The sequence below is a fragment of the Chelon labrosus genome (genome assembly GCF_963514085.1).
Source record: "Chelon labrosus genome assembly, chromosome: 22".
Classification (NCBI taxonomy): domain Eukaryota; kingdom Metazoa; phylum Chordata; class Actinopteri; order Mugiliformes; family Mugilidae; genus Chelon; species Chelon labrosus.
In genome coordinates, this window is record NC_140355.1 from 23,112,691 (window position 1) to 23,133,983 (window position 21,293).

The 21,293-nt window shown below is 40.3% G+C and overlaps 3 protein-coding genes across 4 annotated transcripts in view; 1 reads left to right on the forward strand and 2 right to left on the reverse strand.

The window, feature by feature from the left end:
* Window positions 1–7,236: 7,236 nt before the first annotated feature.
* LOC311507311 (cytochrome c oxidase subunit 5B, mitochondrial-like) lies at window positions 7,237–10,829 on the reverse strand. Its single transcript, XM_084571608.1, has 4 exons — window positions 10,671–10,829; window positions 9,623–9,693; window positions 7,820–7,919; window positions 7,237–7,719 (listed from the first exon to the last, which is right to left on the reverse strand). Exons 1-4 carry the CDS (start codon window positions 10,765–10,767, stop codon window positions 7,607–7,609), a joined length of 381 nt encoding a protein of 126 aa, XP_084427734.1. The 5' UTR covers window positions 10,768–10,829; the 3' UTR covers window positions 7,237–7,606.
* A 927-nt stretch (window positions 10,830–11,756) lies between these two features.
* On the reverse strand, window positions 11,757–13,715 carry LOC311507404 (cytochrome c oxidase subunit 5B, mitochondrial-like). The gene is made up of 4 exons (XM_084571721.1): window positions 13,599–13,715; window positions 12,934–13,004; window positions 12,557–12,656; window positions 11,757–12,246 (listed from the first exon to the last, which is right to left on the reverse strand). Exons 1-4 carry the CDS (start codon window positions 13,693–13,695, stop codon window positions 12,134–12,136), a joined length of 381 nt encoding a protein of 126 aa, XP_084427847.1. The 5' UTR covers window positions 13,696–13,715; the 3' UTR covers window positions 11,757–12,133.
* Window positions 13,716–15,877: 2,162 nt separating this feature from the next.
* The window catches only part of LOC311507439 (NACHT, LRR and PYD domains-containing protein 12-like), an 83,311-nt gene continuing 77,895 nt past the window's right edge, over window positions 15,878–21,293 (forward strand). For both annotated transcript variants that reach the window (XM_084571769.1, XM_084571768.1), the window contains exon 1: window positions 15,878–21,265. The gene's annotated coding sequence lies outside the window, so the exon portion shown is untranslated. The remainder of the gene's footprint in view (window positions 21,266–21,293) is intronic.

A 21,293-nucleotide genomic window follows, 5' to 3' on the forward strand; every position in this document is an offset into this window, starting at 1 on the left:
TTAAAAGGTCACTTTATGTTTCTAATATTTATTTTATTATAATGACTTTATACTTCACACGTCATTAAATATTCTCACTACACGACTCAAGTCTCACCTTAAACATGTCAAAGTTTGGAGTCACGTCGTCCTGAGGCGGCTCCCATCGGCTCAGTTTAATAACCGCTGCAGAGTCCTTCTGTATCAGTAAATAAGCTGGAGGACGGGCTGGTTCCTGCTGGAGAACACTGGGAGGATCTGTGATATTACAAGCATCCATGTGGAACCACAGCACGGCCTCGCTCTCAGCAGATGGAAACGTTCAGGAAATCCTTGAAGCACGACGTGGTGCGAGCCGGGGGCTCCTCTCCTCAGCTCCCACCAAATTAAACATGGAGGCTCTGTGGGCGCCGCATGCAGTTCACATTTATGTGGAGTCTGTCAGAGGTGAGATGCAGCGAGCATGAAAAACTAAACACTAAAGCAGGAGCTGAGAGACACAAGAGACGTCCAGCTGCTTCCTCTTATCATCAGCTACGACTCTGAACAGAATCAATCCTCTGAACTCAGTCTGGATCGTCAGCAGAGGTTCACAGATAAAGAGTCAGGATTCACTTCAACGTATTCATCCACGTCCAGGTTTAATCTGACAAGAAACCAAAAGACAAACAACCGAGAAATAACCAACTAGAAACGAGATCCAGTCAGATAATAAAATGCTTCTTCTTCTTTTCCTTTCAGCTTTCCTAAGACATGACACACGTTTCCACATCCTTCACATGTTCAGTCTTTAATTAATCGTTAATGCTGCAGCTTTCTAGATTTATTTCATCGGTGCATGAGAACAAAAGAAGAAAGTGTGAAGAGGAGGACACACATGAGGACGGGACAGAAGACACTGCAGAAAACTGAACCAGAGTCAGAACAGAAGTAAAACATGGAAACTGATCTCCATCCTCGAAGCTAGAACACGAGGAACAAGGAGACACCGCTGGAGGACACCGCTGGAGGACAAACACGTGGACGAGGTGGAAACTAAGGAGTGGAACAGGTGGAGCTAATGAGGGCGGAGCAAACGCTCAGAGAGGACGGAGACAAACTAAACATGGTCCCATGTCTCTGGACTCTCTACAGAGTCTTTCTGTCTGAGGCTTACGAGGACCTCCACCTCCCACCTCCATCCTCCTCAGAGAGTCCAGCAGTGAACTTAATGTCCAGTTCTGTCTCTGTGTCTTCAGACTGTCCTCGTCTCCAGCTCGTCCTGGTTCTATCAGAAAATAAAATGAAATAAAAAGCTGCTTTAAAACACTTCCAGTAGTTTGAATCTAAATCCTTCAGACAGACACAACAAACACACAGTGTCATTCATCTCAATCCAGGAGCCCCTGTCATGTTGGTCCCATTAGAGGACAGAGGCGTCCTACAGTTGGTGTCCCTTCAGCAGAGACATCCGTCTTCATCTGTCCTGGTCTACAGGAGACAGAGGGAAGGAAGGAAAGAAGTAATACACAAACAGCTGATGTGTTGTTTCACCCAGGACAGAGTAATTAATTACCTCTGACCACAGACACCTCCTCCTCCACCACCTCCTCCACCTCCTCCTCCTCCTCCTCCTCCACCTCCACCTCCTCCTCCTCCTCCTCCTCCTCCTCCACCTCCTCCTCCTCCTCCATGCTCTACTTACAGCAAAGAAGAAGAAGAAAAGACATAAAGACAGATTTAGGTGGAGTTATTATCAGAGAAGTTGATTTTATAAACCTGTAAAATGTCCAATAAATAACTAAAGACTCATTCTTCTATTTAATCACCTCGTCCTGTCTTTTAATTCTAGTTTCTCAGAGTTAAGACTTTAACCAACAGGTGATGTTCAGAACGAAGTAAAAGTTCATTCAGACAAGAAATCAGGTAAAAGTAAAAGATTGTTTAGTGACGAGTCCACGAAAAAAAAACAACAACTTTGAATGATTAAAAATCCATGAAAACAGTTTATTAATAACTGCACCGTGACTCCCTGTCCACTTCATTAGGTACGCTAGTGAATGCATTCTAGTATACCAGCCCTAGCCTGGACATTTATTGTCTCTTATTGTCTCTCAGTGGTTGTTTTGTGTCGTCTTGTCCTTCCACCAGTGTACCTAATGAACTGGCGTGTATGTGTCCATGCAGTGGAGTTTACATTTGATCAGTTTCTGACCATTTCCATCTCATCTGTGTCTGTTCAGTCTATAGAGTTAATCAAACGTTGTGTCTGACAGCAGAGACAGAGGACGCCACGCTGCTGTCAGACATCCATCAAACTCACGCTGCTCTGAGTTTGACCCAGAAGACATTCTGTCTGACTGGTCCCGTGGACGGTTGGACGGTTGGACGGTTGATCTCCAAACGGTAACTTGGCCCGAGGGCAGGATAACTCTGAGTCCATTTAGGAGACGAGAGGTAGAGACAGGCGTGAAGGAAGACGAGAGACGGGGGTGAGAACCGGTCAAAGATTTAATTTGTGTCTGGATTCAGCTCATGAATGTTTCATCACCGTCCTGTCCAGCCTCAGAGACTCTTGTCCTGACCTTTCACTGCTTCAACGTCCCTGAACGTCCTCCCTTTACTTCAGGACAATGTGTCTCCACAGAAAGAAGGAAGGGTGGAAGGAAGGAAGGAAAGAAGGAAGGAAGGAAGGAAGGAAGGAAGGAAGGAAGGAAGGACGTATCAGTTTCTTGTTTAGTTTGGTTCTCAGACTCATCACTATCATCACTAATGAACAGACATGACTCTGATGTTGAGTTCGTTTTGAAGCTTCATGAACTCCACCTTCAGCCGTTGGTTCATCTTCTCTTTGTCTAAAAACACTAAAGCTTTATAACCGACCTCCCAGAGGAGCGTCTGTAGAGCGTCTGTATCTTGGCGTTTCCTGCCGTCTCCTCCGTCTGAAGGCAGGAGCTGCAGGACCTGCTGCATCTCTAATAACGTTGTGACACTGTGCAACGAGCTGCTGGAACTTCAGAGCTTTCTGGAACGCCATAATCCCCTGAGAGACGGGGTTTCCATGACGACCAAAAAGAGCCGCGATGCTCAATTACCCACGTCCTCCCCCCCAACGCCTCCTCTTCAACCTCCCTGAGTGTCACATCATCTGTTTATGAAAGCACAGGCTGGGCCTCGTCACACAACGCCTTGGACAGTTTTTATTATTTAACATCGTTGTTTGATTCCTTCTCATGGTACGGTCATAGAGGAGGAACCCTGCCTCCTTAGTATCGGCTCAGGGACCCAAGGGGTCAAGGTGGCCCCTGGTCTGGACAAAAAGAACAGAAAAACTACCAGAGTGATGTCTCTCTGAAGGTAATGACTCTTTGGTTCGAGGGGTTTTGACCAATGTCTTTAAAGATCAGACTTTAAATCTAGAAAACAACTTTCTATGTGTACTTTATTCAAAATGTGTTTATTTTTTTTTACTAATTTGCATATTCTAGTTAAAAAATAAGAGCATCATAAATATGAGGGACAGTCAAAACAGAGCATAACATTACCCACAATCCTCTCTGCTCCACTCTAACATGCTGGGTGTCATTAGAAAGCATCACATAGCTGAAGCTGACCAGCTAGCCTCAGCTAACAGAGAAAACACACAAACAAACTTTGAATTTCACAGAGTTTCTTCTTCTGTCTCAATATTTCATCAAATCCTAAAACAACTGACAATAAATGTAACTGATCTAGTTTTATTATCTTCTGACCTTTAGAGTCTATCCACATGATTCTACATCAACTATCCACCACACGGTGACTGGACTGATAGAATCTGAACCCTGTGTCTCATTCATGGTCTTTACCTCCATCTAGTGGTCTAATGGTGGTACTACAGATAATAAATACAACACAGCCATGTTGTAGTGACAGTTAGCTTAGCATTGCTATGTAGCATGTCTTGGTGACTGGTATCCCTGGGGAGTTACATGTGTGAACAACATGGAGGAAATCTCAGTCTTCTTCTGGATTGTATAATGATCTCAATGGTAGAATGTGATGATGTCCAGGATAAATAAAATGTCCAGAGGTTGAGTTGTGTGTACGTTGCCTCCTGTAGTGGAATCAGTAGGATTTTGTAGCCAGACTGAGTTCAGTTTATAAAGAACTGGATCTGGAGCAGAGTTTACGGAGAAGCTGCACAAACTTCAACCTGACAAACTGACACTTTGACAGTTCACATAAAGCTTCAAAGATAGATGTCAAACCCAGAGAGAATAAATACAGTAGAACATGTCGACGTGGGAGTCACATCCTCATGTTGTTGTTGTTTGTTTTGACACTTTATGATCGTTCTGTCTCTTTAAGGACCAGGGCTCAGGGTGGAGGTGGCAAATGTCAATTATTAAACATCTAAAACTTATTTTTCATTAAACTTCATGTCTTCAGTGTTTATTGGATGAATCTATATGTTGTTTGTTGCAGGATGAACTACGTCCAACGTCTCCCACACACTAACAACGTCATCCAGGAACCATTTCAGCTCTGCAGCTTCTCATTAGTGACCCTTGACTCATGAATCTGACACGGCGTCCCATTCGTTTGACCTAATGAGCCGCTCCAGCTCCGCCTCCTCTTTCAAGCCTCCTCCTGCAGCAGCTCCACGTCCACGTCGCTGTCAGTCAGAGGTGACAGACGTGATGAAGCTTCAGATTCTTCTCTGACCCGTCACCTCTCAATCACGTCTCTGACATCAGGAGGATTTTATCGTCACACACGACGACAAACCAAATGTCCACATGTCAGAACTAATAAAACGTTTCTTGTTTCTAACGTTTTTTATCGTCAGTCTTAGATAAAATTACACTGGTTGAAAATGAAGGGCAGCGTTGTAGTTCACTGTTTGACCTGTTGGTGTCACTGTCGTCTCACAACTGCAGCCTTTAAATGAGACTCATCTTAAAAAAGACATCTGCATCACCTGGATAGTACTCCAACCAATCAGAGACATTTAAACTAATCAGATGAGCACTTTAAGCCCCGCCCCCAAACAATCTGATTGGCCCGTCAGATCTCTGCTGGAGCAGAATCAGTTCCCATCAGAGAGACTCCAGATAAACTTTCCTCCACTATGCCTGAGCATTCATAAGCAGCTACTGATGCTAAAACAGGATAGCATTAGCCGTTGCATTAGCCTAAAAAAGTAACAATGCTAATGTGTGTAGTTGTGTTAGCACAAACAATCTAACATTAGCCTTAACAAGATAATGTTATCCCCTTATTTGGCATAAACAGGCTAATTTAGCTCCACGACTACTGTTACTCTTCTGTATATCACCACATTAGGCCACGCCCCCAGATTGATCTGATTGGTCCAGTAGATCTTTGCTAGAGCAGAATCAGTTCCTAACAGAGAGACTCCAGATAAACTCTCCTCCATGAAAATCTTCAATCAATGTCAGAAACTTTACAGCAGATATAAACGTTTTACAGCTTTGTAGCCGACCAGCACCATCTTAGCGACCATGCTAACGTTGCTAACAGATCTGGATGTGATTTTATCTTTGTCTCATTCTGAAGCTGTTTTTGTTGTGGAGCTAATCATCTTTCCATCGTGTTGTTGTGCAGTGATCAGCTTCACCCACACGGGTCAACTCTACACGTTTGAACTGTCGACTCACTCCCACTCATGAGTGGGTGAGTTTCTCTTCTAATGAAGCTCTGAGTCCCTGCACAGGAAGCATGTCATCAGCTGATTAACAGCTGGGCCTTTTAGACGCTAATACACAAATACAGGCCTCAAGAATATAGATGCTGATGTAGATACATGCTTTATTGTATTTATCAGAATCTATTGATTGATTAGAATAAATAAAACATGAAGGAAGATTCGTCTCCATTCATATAAAACCAGGAAGGTTTGACTGACATGAGGCTATTTTTAGTTCCTTGTCACCACAGATCATCAAACGTCCCGTCATCTTTTCCTCTGTTCTTCTTCTACTGACATTTACTCGCAGTTTATCCTGCGGCCGCCTGGGACCACATCATCCCTCTACTGCTCTGAAACACGGACGGAGGGAGGGTTTTATTTATCCTGTGGGAAATATGCAGCAGCACCATTAGAGTAAAAGGCTAAAAAATAATATAATGATATGAAACTATAAGGATGTATAACAATATATAAAGTATGTGAGGGTATAGAATATGGAAACAAGATAAATTCTGTTTATATGTAGATAAATATGTTAAAATAATACAGAAATGGGACTGGGTCTGGACTCTGTGGTGGTCAGTCCATGTGTGAACATGATGTCTCATGCTCCCTGAACCACTCTTTCACAATCTGAGCCCCATGAATCCTGACATTGTCATCTTGGAATATGATCCATTGATGGAATAACCTGGTCATTCAGTATATTCAGGTAGTCAGCTGACCTCATAATGTTGCTGAACCTAGACCTGAGCAACTGCAGCAACCCCAGATCATAGCACTGCCCCCACAGGCTTGTACAGTAGACACTAGGCATGATGGGTGCATCACTTCATCTGCCTCTCTTCTTACCCTGATGCTTCTCCACTATCCTTCCAGTTTTTAATAATGCCTTGGACAGTTCTTAACCCAGTTTTAGTAGTTTCTACAATCTCCTTAGATGTTTTCTCTGCTTGATGCATGCCAATGATTTGACCCTTCTCAAACAGACGACCACAGGATGTGTCTTTAGACATGGTTATTGAAGAAATGAGAAGCTACTCATTGCATCAGTTGGGGTTAAATAACTTGTTGTCAGCTGAAAGATAATCACCCATGCAGTAATTATCCAATAGGAGGTGAATACCTGTTTATTAGTTAGATCCAGGCAGTGTTTTCTCTATAAATATTTCAGTCCAGGTTGGCAACTAATTACAGAATGAATGGACTTCCGAGTCCAACTTGTCCCATACCTAAACGGGTCAGGGCTGTTTTGTGAACCACATAATATTGTGCAGGTAAGCCAACTGTTTTTTTGTGTCTCTGTTTTGCTGCAGAGACTTTAACACTGTTGAGAAGTGAGAGGTGTTAGCGGCCGGCGCTCTCTGCTGGCAGACACATGAATATCACTGTTTATTACATTTAACCTGTGATAGACTGGAGACCTGTCCAGGGTGGACCCCCCTCTAGACCAATGACAGCTGGGATAGACTGGAGACCTGTCCAGGGTGGACCCCCCCTCTAGACCTGGGATAGACTATGAATGTGTTAAAAGTCTGCTCCAGAACATGTGTTGAACAAAGAACTCAGAGTCAGAATGAGTTCAGGAGGTTTATTGGTTCAATAAGAGGAGTTAAGTGGACCGAGTGTAACATTGTACAGTACATGTGTCAATGTAAACTGAATGGAAATGTTTGTAAAAGAAAGTATTGTGTCCCGAACCACATGTGTAACATGTAAAGCAAAGACTGATGAGGTTAGCAGGTAGGTCAAGTACTGAGACAGAACAAGACGAGGACCAATCAGACAGAGAGTCACACCAGGAAATCCTCCTCCTGGAGACTGAGGAGTGAAAACATCTGCGTGTGACTCGTCCTCATCTTGACCTGAAGCTAAGAGGAATAATTCAAAGAGAAGCCGACACAGCGCAGACACATCGCTGTGACGTCTATGATGACGGAGGTCTGCTGTAAGTTAGTGGGGGAGCTCGTGGGCCACCAGCTTGTAGTGGGACCCACAGGACGGGCAGCGCTGGGCCTCGCCCTCATGAAGCCAGAACCAGACCACAGCTGTGTTGTCTTCTTCACCTGCAGACAGGAAACCATGACAACCAGTCAGAACGTGAACCAAAGAAAACACTGTCCCTCATCAAAAGCGTTTAAAGGTTTAAAAGCGTTAGTGACTTACAGACACATCCCACGATCCTCTTGTTTGAGATGGAGGGAACCAGGTGGGGGTCAGCTTTGGAGCCGGCGTAGCTCTTTGGCTTCATCATGTTGTAGGGATCCTGGAGGAGACCACAGCTCACTTAGTTTAACTTTTAAACCTCAGTACTACAGTTTACAGTGATTAATGCTCATGAATATTAATGAGGTCTGGCTGAGTGTGGGCGGGGCCTACGCTCCATCCTCCCCAATAAATCTGAACTCATTTGGTAAAAGCTCAAATCTTAATTCACAGACGTCACAATCATGTTTGAATTCAAGTTAAATGTTTAGCATTTCACCAAGAGATTAGAGAATAGCTGACAGATTAAACTGATTAAATATAAAAGTATAGTTTGATGCAGTTTGATCCAACACTGGATTTATAGAAGACATATTCCAGTAGTGAACAGAGTTTAAAGCGTTGTTTCATTAATCAACACGGCCTTAACTCCACATCAGAGCTGTTCCATTTTATTTCTAAATTACTACTTAATATGCTAATTAGATCCACATGGACGATGGCGTCCTCTCAGCAGGATTAACAAACCACCGACAGCTGAAGTGAAGTTCATTACTGTGACAGGAAGTTAAACGTCTCCTGTCTGAGATAACAGTTAGTTCCTAAAACGCCTGCCGGCTACAGATAACGCCGTCCAGGGACCTGCGTCTTATCTCCGGAAAGACTCCTCATCTAAAACCAGGACAGTGTCTCCACCGGACGGGTCCAGGGTTCCTGGGACCCCGGCAGGAGAGTGGACGTATTGATCCAACAGGTCGTGATCTTTATCATTAAATGAGTTGAAGCACTTTAAACGTTGTGTCAGCTCACGACCTGAACATTTACCGTCAGTCAGATGAATGAGTGAATGGACGAGCTCTGGTCAGAGTCTGTCTCATGTCAGGAGCTTTATGTAAAACAGGGCTCACAGAAACCAGAACTGGTATCGTCCTGGTTTCCTCTGGGATCAAATAAAAAGGTTTAAGATTAATTAAAAAAACACCGATCAGCCACAACATTATGACCACTGACAGGAGAAGTGAATAACATTTAAACCATCTTGTGACAGTTCAGTGTTCTGCTGGGAAACTTCTGGACCTGGCATTCATTGGTGTGGATGTTACTTAGACATGTAGCACCCACCTAGACCAGACCAGGCACCCCCACCCCACCTAGACCAGACCAGGACCCCCACCTAGACCAGACCAGGCACCCCCACCCCATAGCAATGATTGACCTGGCCTCCAAATTCACTAGACCCCAAATTGATCAAGTATCTGACTACAAAGTTAAGTTGAAAGTACAGGTGAAGAGATGGCTGACAGGTGAGGGGATGCTGTTTTATTCCATGTACCGACACGTCTCAGTAACACAGACCTAACACTCCCTCCTTCTTCCTCCTTCTTCACCATCTACTCAGACCTCTTCTCTCTTTTCTGTCGTTCAACATTTAATTACACAGATACAGCATCTAATCTGTGTTTAGCTTCAGAGTTTTTCTATTTAATTCTCAGCTCTGTGTGATAATCTGATGCAGCTCCATGAATCTGAAACGACTGATCTTTGGAGAACGGCACAAGAAATGAGTTTAACATGTAAACTTGAATTGTTATGTCTTTATCTTTTTTATTATTATTATTATTGGTCAAATAAAGAAATCACATGTTTTTAATACTTTTCTTTCAGCTTTTTTCAGGCCAAACTGTGAATCAGTGAATTAAAGCCAGTAGATAAATGTCAGGTGTCAGTCAAACAGGTTAATGTGGTGCTGATAGATGAACGTACCGATCCCTCCTTCGCTGCCTTCATGATGATCTTCTCCAGCCCTGTGGCCTGCTCCTCATCAGTGGGGATCCCTGCAAACACAACAGATCAGCAGATGACTGAGAGGAGCAGCTTTAAGTAGATGGTCATAATAAATACTGCTACACTGAAGGTCACGGCTCAAAACCTCTTTTTTATGTCAGTTTAAAATGAAAGCAGCATCATTTCTGCTTTAAAATATATAGTTAACGCAAAGAAGTTGAGGTTTTTTTAAGCTTTCTAAAATCATAATCACTTTACTGAGTTACAGACTTATGAAAAGATAAATCCTCCTTTAACAAGAAACATTTTAAGGCTTTTCTGTTAAAAATAACTATGTTTATTAATCAACTATAGGAACAGCTGTCAGTTCATTCTGTTAATCATTTAATTTTAGAGTCATTAAACTTAAATAACAACAAATGCAAGTAAAGCAATCATTTGATATTTGTTCTTTATCCATTAGTAGCTAAAAGTTGTTTAATGTAAAACAACTAGTCGAGTAATAAATAACTTGATCAGGACAAAGCTGAGACTAGCAGCTAACTGTTCTGTTTAGATCACACTAGTTAACTAACACCACCTTTAGCTTTAATAAAAACTGTTCCGTATTTTGTACAGATCCATTTAATACAACTGTAAGTTTAAATAAACGTTTTTATTGGGACTGCTGACTTCAGATAACACTTAAACTTACCAAACCTGCCCTTACACGGCTAGCATTGCTAATGCTGCTAATGCTAATAGCTAGTTAGCATGCAGGGGTCCGAAACTGCCAGAAGTTTCGGCTTCTATGTTATTTAACATATGCCGAATTGAATATAGTTTGCTTCTAATTCTATTAAGCCATGTGTGTTTCATGTTTTACTAGTTATTAAATGAAACTAGCGAAGACTAAATGTTTTGAATGAAGTCTGGCCTGGACGTAAACACGGTCAGTAGCGTTCTGTCCTTGCCACACAACCCCTCCTTTAGGACATATCTAACCCGTATTAAAGACGTTATGTGTCGGGGACAGTTGTGTCCTCACCTCCAGCCGCCATGGTCCGGGTCAGAGCAGGTACCGGGGCAGCCCGGCATGTTGTCGCGGCTCTAATAGTTGAACGCAGCAGTAACCTTGCAGCCATTTTACTCCTTAGCTGTCTGTCACCACACAGCGGTCGCTCACTGATGACGTGTGAGCTTCGCTTCCTCTTCGCACTCAAATTTATCACAATGGCGCCATCTGGTGCACTGACGTTTATTAGCTTAGATGCTAATAACGTCCACAACAGTTCATTCTTTCACATACTGCCGTACTTAAAAATATAGTTTAAGAGCGACACGTTTTTTTAGGATGACTGTTCAGGTGAAAATGTCAATTTAAATTAAATAAATTTAAGTCTTTGTAACTGAATAAGACCAGAGGACAAGCTCAACAAATGACTTGATAACATGAACATATAAGAAGCTAACTAGGAAGGCTAGCTGCTGAGATAGCCGTGGTTAGCTTTGGCTAAAACTGTTTCTGTTGCTTTTCTGTTGGTTATTATTAAACAGTGAAAGCTAATGGCAGAGAAAACAAATGAGCTAAACGGCTAAACGACTGGTGAAAGTTAGCTGCTGAGATAGTCAGAGCTATCCTTAGCTAAACTAAAACTAGGTCCAGTTACTTATTTATTTATAGTTATAATCTAGATATAAAACATTTTGATATAATATTTGTGTTTTATTTCACTTAAATAAATGCATCAAACAGAGAAAATCTGAACGGTGAACGCTAACTGCTAAAATAGTCATAGCTAGCCCAAGCTAAAATAAAACCATAGTCCAGATATATTTATTTACTACTAGTTATTATCTACAGATTTTCTTAAGCTCATTCTGATAAAATATTTTAGTTCTTCTGCTTAAGTCACTTAATCACTCTTAACTCTTAATCACTTAAGTCACTCTTTAACTATTCTGTAATTACTGCAAACACCAGCAGCCTCTTCTCATTCAGATCCATCTCTCATCATGTTGCAGGTGGATTTAAATTAAATCAGTTCTGTATCTGACAGAATAATCCATTAAAATATTAATTAGTGCACTTTTATCAACCCACCAAGAAGAAAAAGAGTCAAAGATGTCCATAGACATTTATATAAGTTTATTGGTTCAATAAGAGGAGTTAAGTGGACCGAGTGTAACATTGTACAGTACATGTGTCAATGTAAACTGAATGGAAATGTTTGTAAAAGAAAGTATTGTGTCCCGAACCACATGTGTAACATGTAAAGCGAAGACTGATGAGGTTAGCAGGTAGGTCAAGTACTGAAACAGAACAAGACGAGGACCAATCAGACAGAGAGTCACACCAGGAAATCCTCCTCCTGGAGACTGAGGAGTGAAAACATCTGCGTCTGACTCGTCCTCATCTTGACCTGAAGCTAAGAGGAATAATTCAAAGAGAAGCCGACACAGCGCAGACACACCGCTGTGACGTCTATGATGACGGAGGTCTGCTGTAAGTTAGTGGGGGAGCTCGTGGGCCACCAGCTTGTAGTGGGACCCACAGGACGGGCAGCGCTGGGCCTCGCCCTCATGAAGCCAGAACCAGACCACAGCTGTGTTGTCTTCTTCACCTGCAGACAGGAAACCATGACAACCAGTCAGAACGTGAACCAAAGAAAACACTGTCCCTCAGGAGCTGCACCACCCGTTCACTGTGGCAACAAGCCAAGAAATGCTTCTTCATCAGCACCGCTATATTTATCTCCAGCAGAGGTTACTCTACAGAACCATTATGAGGTCAAGGTGAACCCTGAAGCTGCTAAAGACTCAACACAAGATAAATGCCCATTTCTGTGTAACAGAAAAAAAAATTTCACCAAATTCCATCTAAGAAGGCGTAGGAAGTTAAATAATATTTACTCCATTCAACAGTTAACTTACAGACACATCCCACGATCCTCTTGTTTGAGATGGAGGGAACCAGGTGGGGGTCAGCTTTGGAGCCGGCGTAGCTCTTTGGCTTCATCATGTTGTAGGGATCCTGGAGGAAGAGGAGGATGAGGTCAGAGATCAGATTCAGCAGTGATTTTTAGATAGATACATAGATTACATCCATCCAATATCTGTCCTTCAACAAAAATACGTGTAATAGTTCTCTTAAAAGTTGACGTCAGTCTGAAATAAGAGATTTGTTTTAATTGTTTAATTAATGTTAGAATTCTTTTACAGTCTTGTTGTGTTATTCTCTCTCTTAGTTAACCTCAGCTCTTCCAACACTTTAGATTATTCTTTTCAAATATAATTTTTAGTCGTCATACCGATCCCTCCTTTGCAGCCTTCATGATGATCTTCTCCAGTCCGGTGGCCTGCTCCTCATCGGTGGGGATCCCTGCAAACACACCAACCTCGTTAGGGAGCAACACACCAGCTCTAAATTACACAACTTCTATATTTAGCCCAACTTATTGTTTCATGTATGAAAAATAAATGTAATATTATAATGATATTCAGCAAATAAAAGCAGGAAGTCTTCTCTTCTCAGACTGAAATATTTTGGTTGTTTAATCAACTTTTACATGAAAAATGACCTTATTTTACACATGACAATTGTTTTTACTGTAGAAATACAGGACGCTACTAGCTAGAGCTACTGCTGCTAGATTACCTATTTATCGTATTAAAGCCACATAGCTCAGGTTGGTGGGGGAGTGAAGTAAGCCGAATTAAACAGATTCTTAACCTAATCGTACTGACTCATTCGTTTTTATTTTACCAGCTATACAATTTTGAATTTTAAATAAATCACTATATTTTTAAATGAAGTCTGGTCTGATCTGCACTGCTCAGAACGATATTGTAACAGAACACAGGAAGCGTCCCACGGTCAGTGGCGGTGTCTGTCCTTGCCCCAGATAAACCCTCTTTTAGCGGTTATTTAACCCGTATTCCGGACGTTGAGTCTCGGGGTCGGTTTCGTACTCACCTCCCGCCGCCATGGTGCGGGTCAGAGCGGGGACCCTGGCAGCCCGGCAGGCTGTCGCGGCTCTAAAACCGGAGCGTAGCAGTAACCTTGCAGCCATCTTTCCTCCTTTGCCGTTTACGCGCTGGTCGCAGGTTTATGACGTTGAAGCTCCTCTAATGCGTCAATTGGGTTCGACGGAATAAAATAAAATAAAATAAAATAAAATACAATAAAATACAATAAAATACAATAAAATACAATAAAATAAAAAAGTTAAATTAAATTATTTGTATGTTGTAGTTTAAATAATTTACAATCCTAACACATTTTCATTGGTTTTAAATTGAGATTAAAATTATAAGGCTATAAAAAAGTCTATAAAAAAGCATTATTATATAACATTTATATTCGTCATTAATTCTAACCTTTTGTCTTTTAAGAAATGAAACTTTAAATGACTTTGTTGTAAACTACTTTAAGTCGTGAAGATTAACCACACGTGACTTCCAGTAAAAGTAGAGAGGTGTAGCACACCTGACCAGGTGATCAAGAATCAGTAGGCGCGTTCGACTTGTCTGCGCCTGTCTGAGTCTGACTTGCTTACGTCAGCGTGATCTTACGCCGACTGTAGGGGTGGAGCATAAAACGGCTGCAGACAAGTCGGACACGGTCAACTTCGTGTAAACAATGGCGGATCTCGCGGTGTTTGCATTCGTTGTTGCCGACGAAATAGAAGCTTTGGAGTTACCGGAATTTATACCCGTGTTACAACAACAAGAAAACCTTGAAGAACGAAGATGATAAAAACGGTTTACATGCTGCTTTATTTGTGATGTTATGTTATAGGCCTATGTAATTTCTGTGATTGTAACTGTGCCTCTTGTAACACTGTCATGTTCATTTTTGCATGGAGCTGCGTGTGGAGTCGCGGTAACGTCAGTGCCTGCCAATTCAGAGACCCGGGTTCGATAGCTCACGTGGTTAATTTTTTTTATTTTATCTTTTTATTTTGCATTACACTCTCAAAACATAGCCACTACGTCATTACATGCAGAAATGTACACCTAGTGGGCATAATCTGTGAAGCATATTAGTTTTTTTTTTTTTTACAGTCATTTGTGAGACAACCAATCAGATATTAACAGCATTGTCAACAAAACTTTTTGTTGTAAACAATGATCCAAGGCAGGCCTTCAGGGAGGGATTATCTGACAACCTGTAGCCCATGAGGCTTCTTTGATATTCAATCCTGTCCTTCATGACAGTTGATCTACCAGTTATAGGCTCTTTCCAGTATTTGCTATATATTCTCATGTGACATACACATACAACACAAACTCATTAAAGTATTGTGCGTTTATTGTGAGCAGTTTTTCCAGTTCATCAATACATGCAATGTGTCCCAAATCTGATTGATTGCAGAATTGTTTCAAAAATTCAGTGACACTTCAATGACGAATAGCAGCAAATCTACTGAATAAGGATTAAGTAGCATAGTGCTTTGGTCTCCAATCTTGGCGAAAATGAACTGCTGATTAGGCTACTTATTTGAATATTTACTTTTACACCCAGAGTCGTTTAGCACCTGTAACTCAACCATGAAACGAATTCACAGAAAGATATTGAGATGGAGATTAAATGCCATTTGTTTTCATTTTTGGACAGACAGGTGTGAAGAAGAACCCCAAAAATCTATTAACCCACTAAACTAATTTAGGATGATACTGAAGAAGCAGTACTACGATATAAGTAAGGTATAATGGACGACACGCCATTCGGTTCTACAAATTTAATGCACGCGTTCTAGATGGTAAAACGACCAGACGCGAAACCTTAGAATTTAACCAGCGCGATTCAGTCTCGAACCCGCGAACCAGCAGCACCTCGGATCGGGAGGCGAGCGCGCTGACAGTTGAGCCAATAGCCCAGGCTAATTTAATTTTCGGATAGTCTAATGGAGTGAAGTCCATTATCTCTCTTATTCTACTGTTACCAACATGTTAAAAATGCCTTTTTACTGTTTAATGGAAGAAATGAACTCTGCATTGAACTGCAGTCAGATGTACAACGTTTTCAGTAGGCCAGCCTACCGTTGTTGCAGAAATCACATATAAGAAGGTATCCCTTCCATTTCTGTTCATTTTCGCATATTCCAACATAACGAAGCGATAAACGTCAAAATCGTCATGAGGAGATTCCTCCCAAACTGCCCAATCACGTCTTTGACCTGACGTCATGAGGGCGGGTTTCCGGTCGTGCAGTTCGTTGGAGAGCAACTGCAAGATCTGTCTGCAGGGGAGGCGGTGACAAGATGGCGGTCCGTGCAGTCGCATCTCACTGAGCTCCTCGAGAAGTCCCGATGTTATAGTCAATTAGAAGAAAACCAAACCACTATTAAGTGCCTTTTGTCCAGTACTCAGTACGAAAATGAAGAAATACAACAGCGGGAAGCCCCCGGCGCAGAAAAGTCTCCCATTTGAAAGCTGTGGGAAGACGAGTGAACACGACTATGCAGCTATGGCTAACGTTAGCAAGAACAAACGAGGGCTGACAACCCCAACGGAAACTCCCGAAAAAACACACCTGGAGAAGAAAACGAAAGGTATGTCTCAAGAAGAAACAAACACCGAGACCATACTGAATGCTATTAACGCTCTCGGTCAACGTGTAGACGACCGTATGGAAGAATTTAGCACGCAGTTGCAACAGCATAGCTCCATGCTAGCTTCTATTGCTAAATCGGTGCAGTTCAACGCAGAAGAGCTAAAAGAGTGTAAAACGAAAATAAAACACCTGGAAAAGAAAGTGGAGACACTGACCAAGGAAAATGAAGACATGAGGGGTCGTGTATTGAACAATGACAGATACAAAAGACGGTGGTGCCTGCGCATCAAAGGGAAAAAAGAAATAGCCAATGAAAACATAAGAGCGGAGGTGGTGGAGCTTCTCAGCAGGATTGCACCGGACCTGGCGGTAAAGATGGATGAAGATGTCGACGTTGTCCACAGAGTGGGGAAAATGATGGATAACCGGCCACGGCAAATAATCATCTTATTTGTGAGACGAGTAGTGAGAGATGACATCTGGAAGCGAACAAAAACTTCTCCAATCTGCAAAGAAGAGGGGATTCGCTTTGCTGAAGATCTGACTCAAGAGGACTGGCGTTCCAGACAGGCTCTCTGGCCAAAAATCGACCAGGCTAGAAAGGAAGGCAAGGCTGCAGGCTTCAGGGGCCCGTTTGGATTCATCGAAGGCAAGCGTATTATGGAGGAGACTTAAGTTATGGGCTGAAATTAGAGCTCGAAATGAATATATAGTGGATCAGTTCGGGTGATGGGACTTCTACCTCAAGGTTTTTATTCCACCTCCCTAAACTTTTTTTCAGAAAAAGTTCATTTGTTCATGTGTTCTGTATTTCAGTTAAAGACTGACACTTCTTTTATTTCCTTTAATACAAGGGGACTTAAAGACTCAGTTAAGCGAAAAGCTGTCTTTTTGTTTTGCAAAGGGCAACAAGCACACTGCACCTTTCTTCAAGAGACTCACTCTGATATATCTGATGTTAAGTTTTGGTCACAACAATGGGGAGATAAAATTCTATTCAGTCATGGGACAAATCGGTCGGCTGGAGTTGCCATATGTTTCAACAGATGCCCTGGTAAGATTCTGAGTGAAAAAGCAGATAAGGAGGGACACTGGGTAGCCTGTGTTTTGGAAATTGACACTATTCTTATTATTCTGATTAACATATATGGTTATAACAACAATCACAAAAATAGAAATCTGTTACATCAGATATCCGAAGTTATCATAGAACTAAATGCAAACTTCCCTACAGATCATATTATTGTTGGAGGTGATTTCAATTTAACTCCTGATGAGTGGATGGATAGATGGCCTTCCAGGTTATTGAGTGAACATAGAAACCCAATTTTAGAAGCTTTTGCTAATAATAACAAATTGATAGACATCTGGAGAATTTTACATAGTGGGGTGAAACAGTTTACCTGGCATAAACCTAACGGTCAAAACAAATCGCGAATTGATTATTGGCTGATATCAAACTCAATATCAGATCATGTCACAGAAACAGAAATTGCTAACTGTCCTTTAAGTGATCATTGCATTATTAACCTGAAACTTAGAAACAGTAATAGAAATAACAAACCAAAAGATTATTGGAAATTCAACTCCCAGTTGCTAAAAAACTCAGAGTTTTGTCATTCCATTAAAAAAATTATTTTTGATATTAAAAATGACAATACACTAGACACGTCTATACTAAAATGGGAATTTCTAAAATTTAGTATTAGAAAGTATTCAATAACATTTGGTAAAAAAGTAAATAAAGAAAAGAGAGCTCAAGAAGCAACAGTGGTTAAAGAACTCATGACACTTTATAGTAAATCAGATTGGAGTGAAGAGGACAAAGGAAAAATAAATCATTTGCAATCCAAATTGGATGGAATGTATATAGATAAAGCTAAAGGTGCATTTATTAGATCCAGAGCCCGGTGGATTGAAGAAGGAGAAAAGAATACTGCATACTTCTGCAAATTAGAAAAACGCAGACAAGAATATAATTCGATTTGTAGTCTAACAGTTGATGGAGAGGAATGTACAGAACCCAAACGCATTGAAAAAGAAGTTTTCAGTTTTTATAGGAACCTTTATAGATCTTCCTACTCAGAACAAGATGCCTCATCTTTTTTTGATAAAATTAATAACTTGATTCCTGTTATTGATGAAAACTTTAAAGAAGTTTGTGATGAGGAGCTAAGAATTGGAGAATTTGACTGTGCTATAAAAAAAATGGCATCCGATCGTTCGCCAGGACCAGACGGTATAACAACTAACTTCTATAAATACTTTTGGGAAGATTTAAAACTCCTATTGTTTCAGGCTATAATTGAATGTATTAATCAAAAAGAACTAATGGAAACTATGAAACAAGGAATAATAAAATTGATTCCAAAACCTGGAAAAGATAAGAAAATATTAAGCAACTTAAGACCTATTACACTGTTGAATACAGACTACAAGATTCTAACAACAGTTTTGGCAGCAAGACTTAAGACGGGTATATCTAAATTAATCAGCTCAACACAATCTGGTTTTCTTAAAGGAAGGTCCATCCATAATAACATCCGCCTGGTTCTGGATCTTATTGACTATAATTATTTAATTAAGGAAGATGGTTTTATCTTATTTTTGGATTTCCATAAAGCATTTGATTCAGTGGAACACTTATTTATTGTTAACACACTGAGATACTTTGGCTTTGGGAATAGGTTTCTTGATATGATCACTATGTTACATACAGATATTAATAGCTGTGTTTCCCTCTCAGAAGGTACATGTCCTAGATTTAAGGTTGAACGAGGAATAAGACAGGGCTGTAGCATTTCTCCTCTTTTATTCATTGCAGTGACTGAATTACTAGCAATTGCGGTAAAAAATTCGAATATTAAAGGTTTAGATATAAACAACCACAAGTTACTCATAAGTCAGCTTGCTGACGATACAACACTCTTTTTACAAAATAAGGACCAAATACCAGTGGCTATAAAAGTAATAGAGCGGTTTTCACAAGCATCAGGCCTATATCTGAATCTGAGTAAATGTGAACTGATGACCATTCATAACTGCTCTGAATCCTCACTATATAATATACCAATCAGAAATGATGTTAGATATCTAGGTATTTGGATTACCAAATCATCAGATATTAGTGAAAAAAAGAATATCCAAGACAATATTGATAAATGCGGAAAAACATTAAACATTTGGCTACAAAGAGATTTAACATTATTTGGAAGAACGATGTTAACCAAGATTGAATCTATTTCTAGACTAATCTATCCATCCTACTCTCTTGCTGTTTCTCCAAAGCTAATCAAAGAAATTAATAGAATCAATTTTAATTTTATTTGGAAAAATAAACATCACTACATTAGAAAAGGAGATCTGTTGAAAAATTATGAGGAAGGTGGCATAAAGGCAATCGACTTTGAAATTATGAATGGGATATTGAAAATTAAATGGCTCCAATCGTTTTTGAGGAACGGCGAAGAGTTATGGTTCTCCTTACCAACATATATCTTTGATAAAGTGGGAGGTATTGAATTCTTATTAGCATGCGACTTTGAAATATCTAAATTGCCTATAAAACTCTCATCCTTTCATCAGCAGGTTCTGTTACAGTGGAAACTGATATTCAAACATAACTTCAGTCCCCACAATGTTCCATTATGGAACAACAGAGTTATATTGTGTAGAAGGAAATCTATGTTTCTGAAAGACTGGTGGGAAAAACAAATATGGTCAGTTGTTCATATATTGGATGAAAATGGTAATATTCTTGAATTGGAGGAATTTAATTCTAAATATAATATTAACTGCTCAATTGTAGATTACAACAAAGTAACACAGAACATTCCAAAGGCCCTTATTCAAACAATACAGAATAATTTTTTGAATATCGCATCACCAAGATTACACAAAATTAAAATTGATTATGTGGACCTGGTAGATACAAAATGTAATAATAGATTCCTTAAGCAAACTCTTGTTAATATTTTGTGCCCGGGTAGAACAAGAAGCACTCCCTTCTTTCTTGGTTATAACAAATCTGAAATATTTTCAATTAGAACAAAATTCTTAAAATATCCAATTCCCCCTAAACTTAAGGAAGTACATTTTAAAACAATAAATAATATATATCCCTCTAACGAATTTGTAAAGAAAAGATTCAATTTTGAGGTAGACAATTGCCATTTCTGTAATTTTAATGCTGAAACAACAGAACACCTGTTTTATGAATGTCAATTGGTTCAGAATTTATGGAAATCTCTTCACGACCTGTTGTCCTCCAGATCTATAAACATAGATTTCTTTTCATATCTAAACATCCAGATGGGTGTAATCCTCAAAAATAAAAAGGATGAATATTTGGTTAATAATCTAATTATAGCAACAAAATATTATATACATAAATGTCGATTTGCTAAGTCCTCCCCCACATGGTCTGCACTTAAAAATGAACTCTTGCTGCTCCAAAGCTGTCTTATAAAGGTAGAGAATGCCCAGGCTAAAAAACTGCATAAACTGATATTAATACTTCAGTTGAGCTGAGTCCCTGTTATTTGGTTTGTTTTATGTTATTTATTTTGTTTTAGTTTATTTCTGGTTTTTTTTTTTTGTGTGCTGTCTTTCTAGTTTGTTCTCCCTTGCCATGTGAATGGTATGTCTTTTCACCTCTATAGTTGGTCTGCTGGAGGTGTGACTCTGAGGTATAGTACTACAAGATTTATATTGTACAATTTGAGGATGTCATTCTTTATTTTTTCAGACGTATTGTAATAATAAGAAAAGACTAAATAAAAGGTTAAAAAAAAAAAAAAAAAAAAAAGATCTGTCTGCAGGCGAAGACTCCCGCGATATTTTAAGGTCATGTGACATGGTGACGTAGTGGTAAGTCCCTCCCCGTCTGACACAAGTCGGACAGGATTTCTAACCAGCATGCATTGCGTCCATCCCAGCATGCATTGCGTCCATCCCAGGATGCATCACGTCAAGTCAGACTCAGACAGATCTGCATCAAGTCGAACGCGCCTAGTGTTCAGTCAGTTTGTTCGGACTCCATTTTGATTCAGAGTAGAAGGAGGAAAACTGAAGGTTGAAGCGCAGTGAGTGTTAATATTCTTCTTCTTCTTC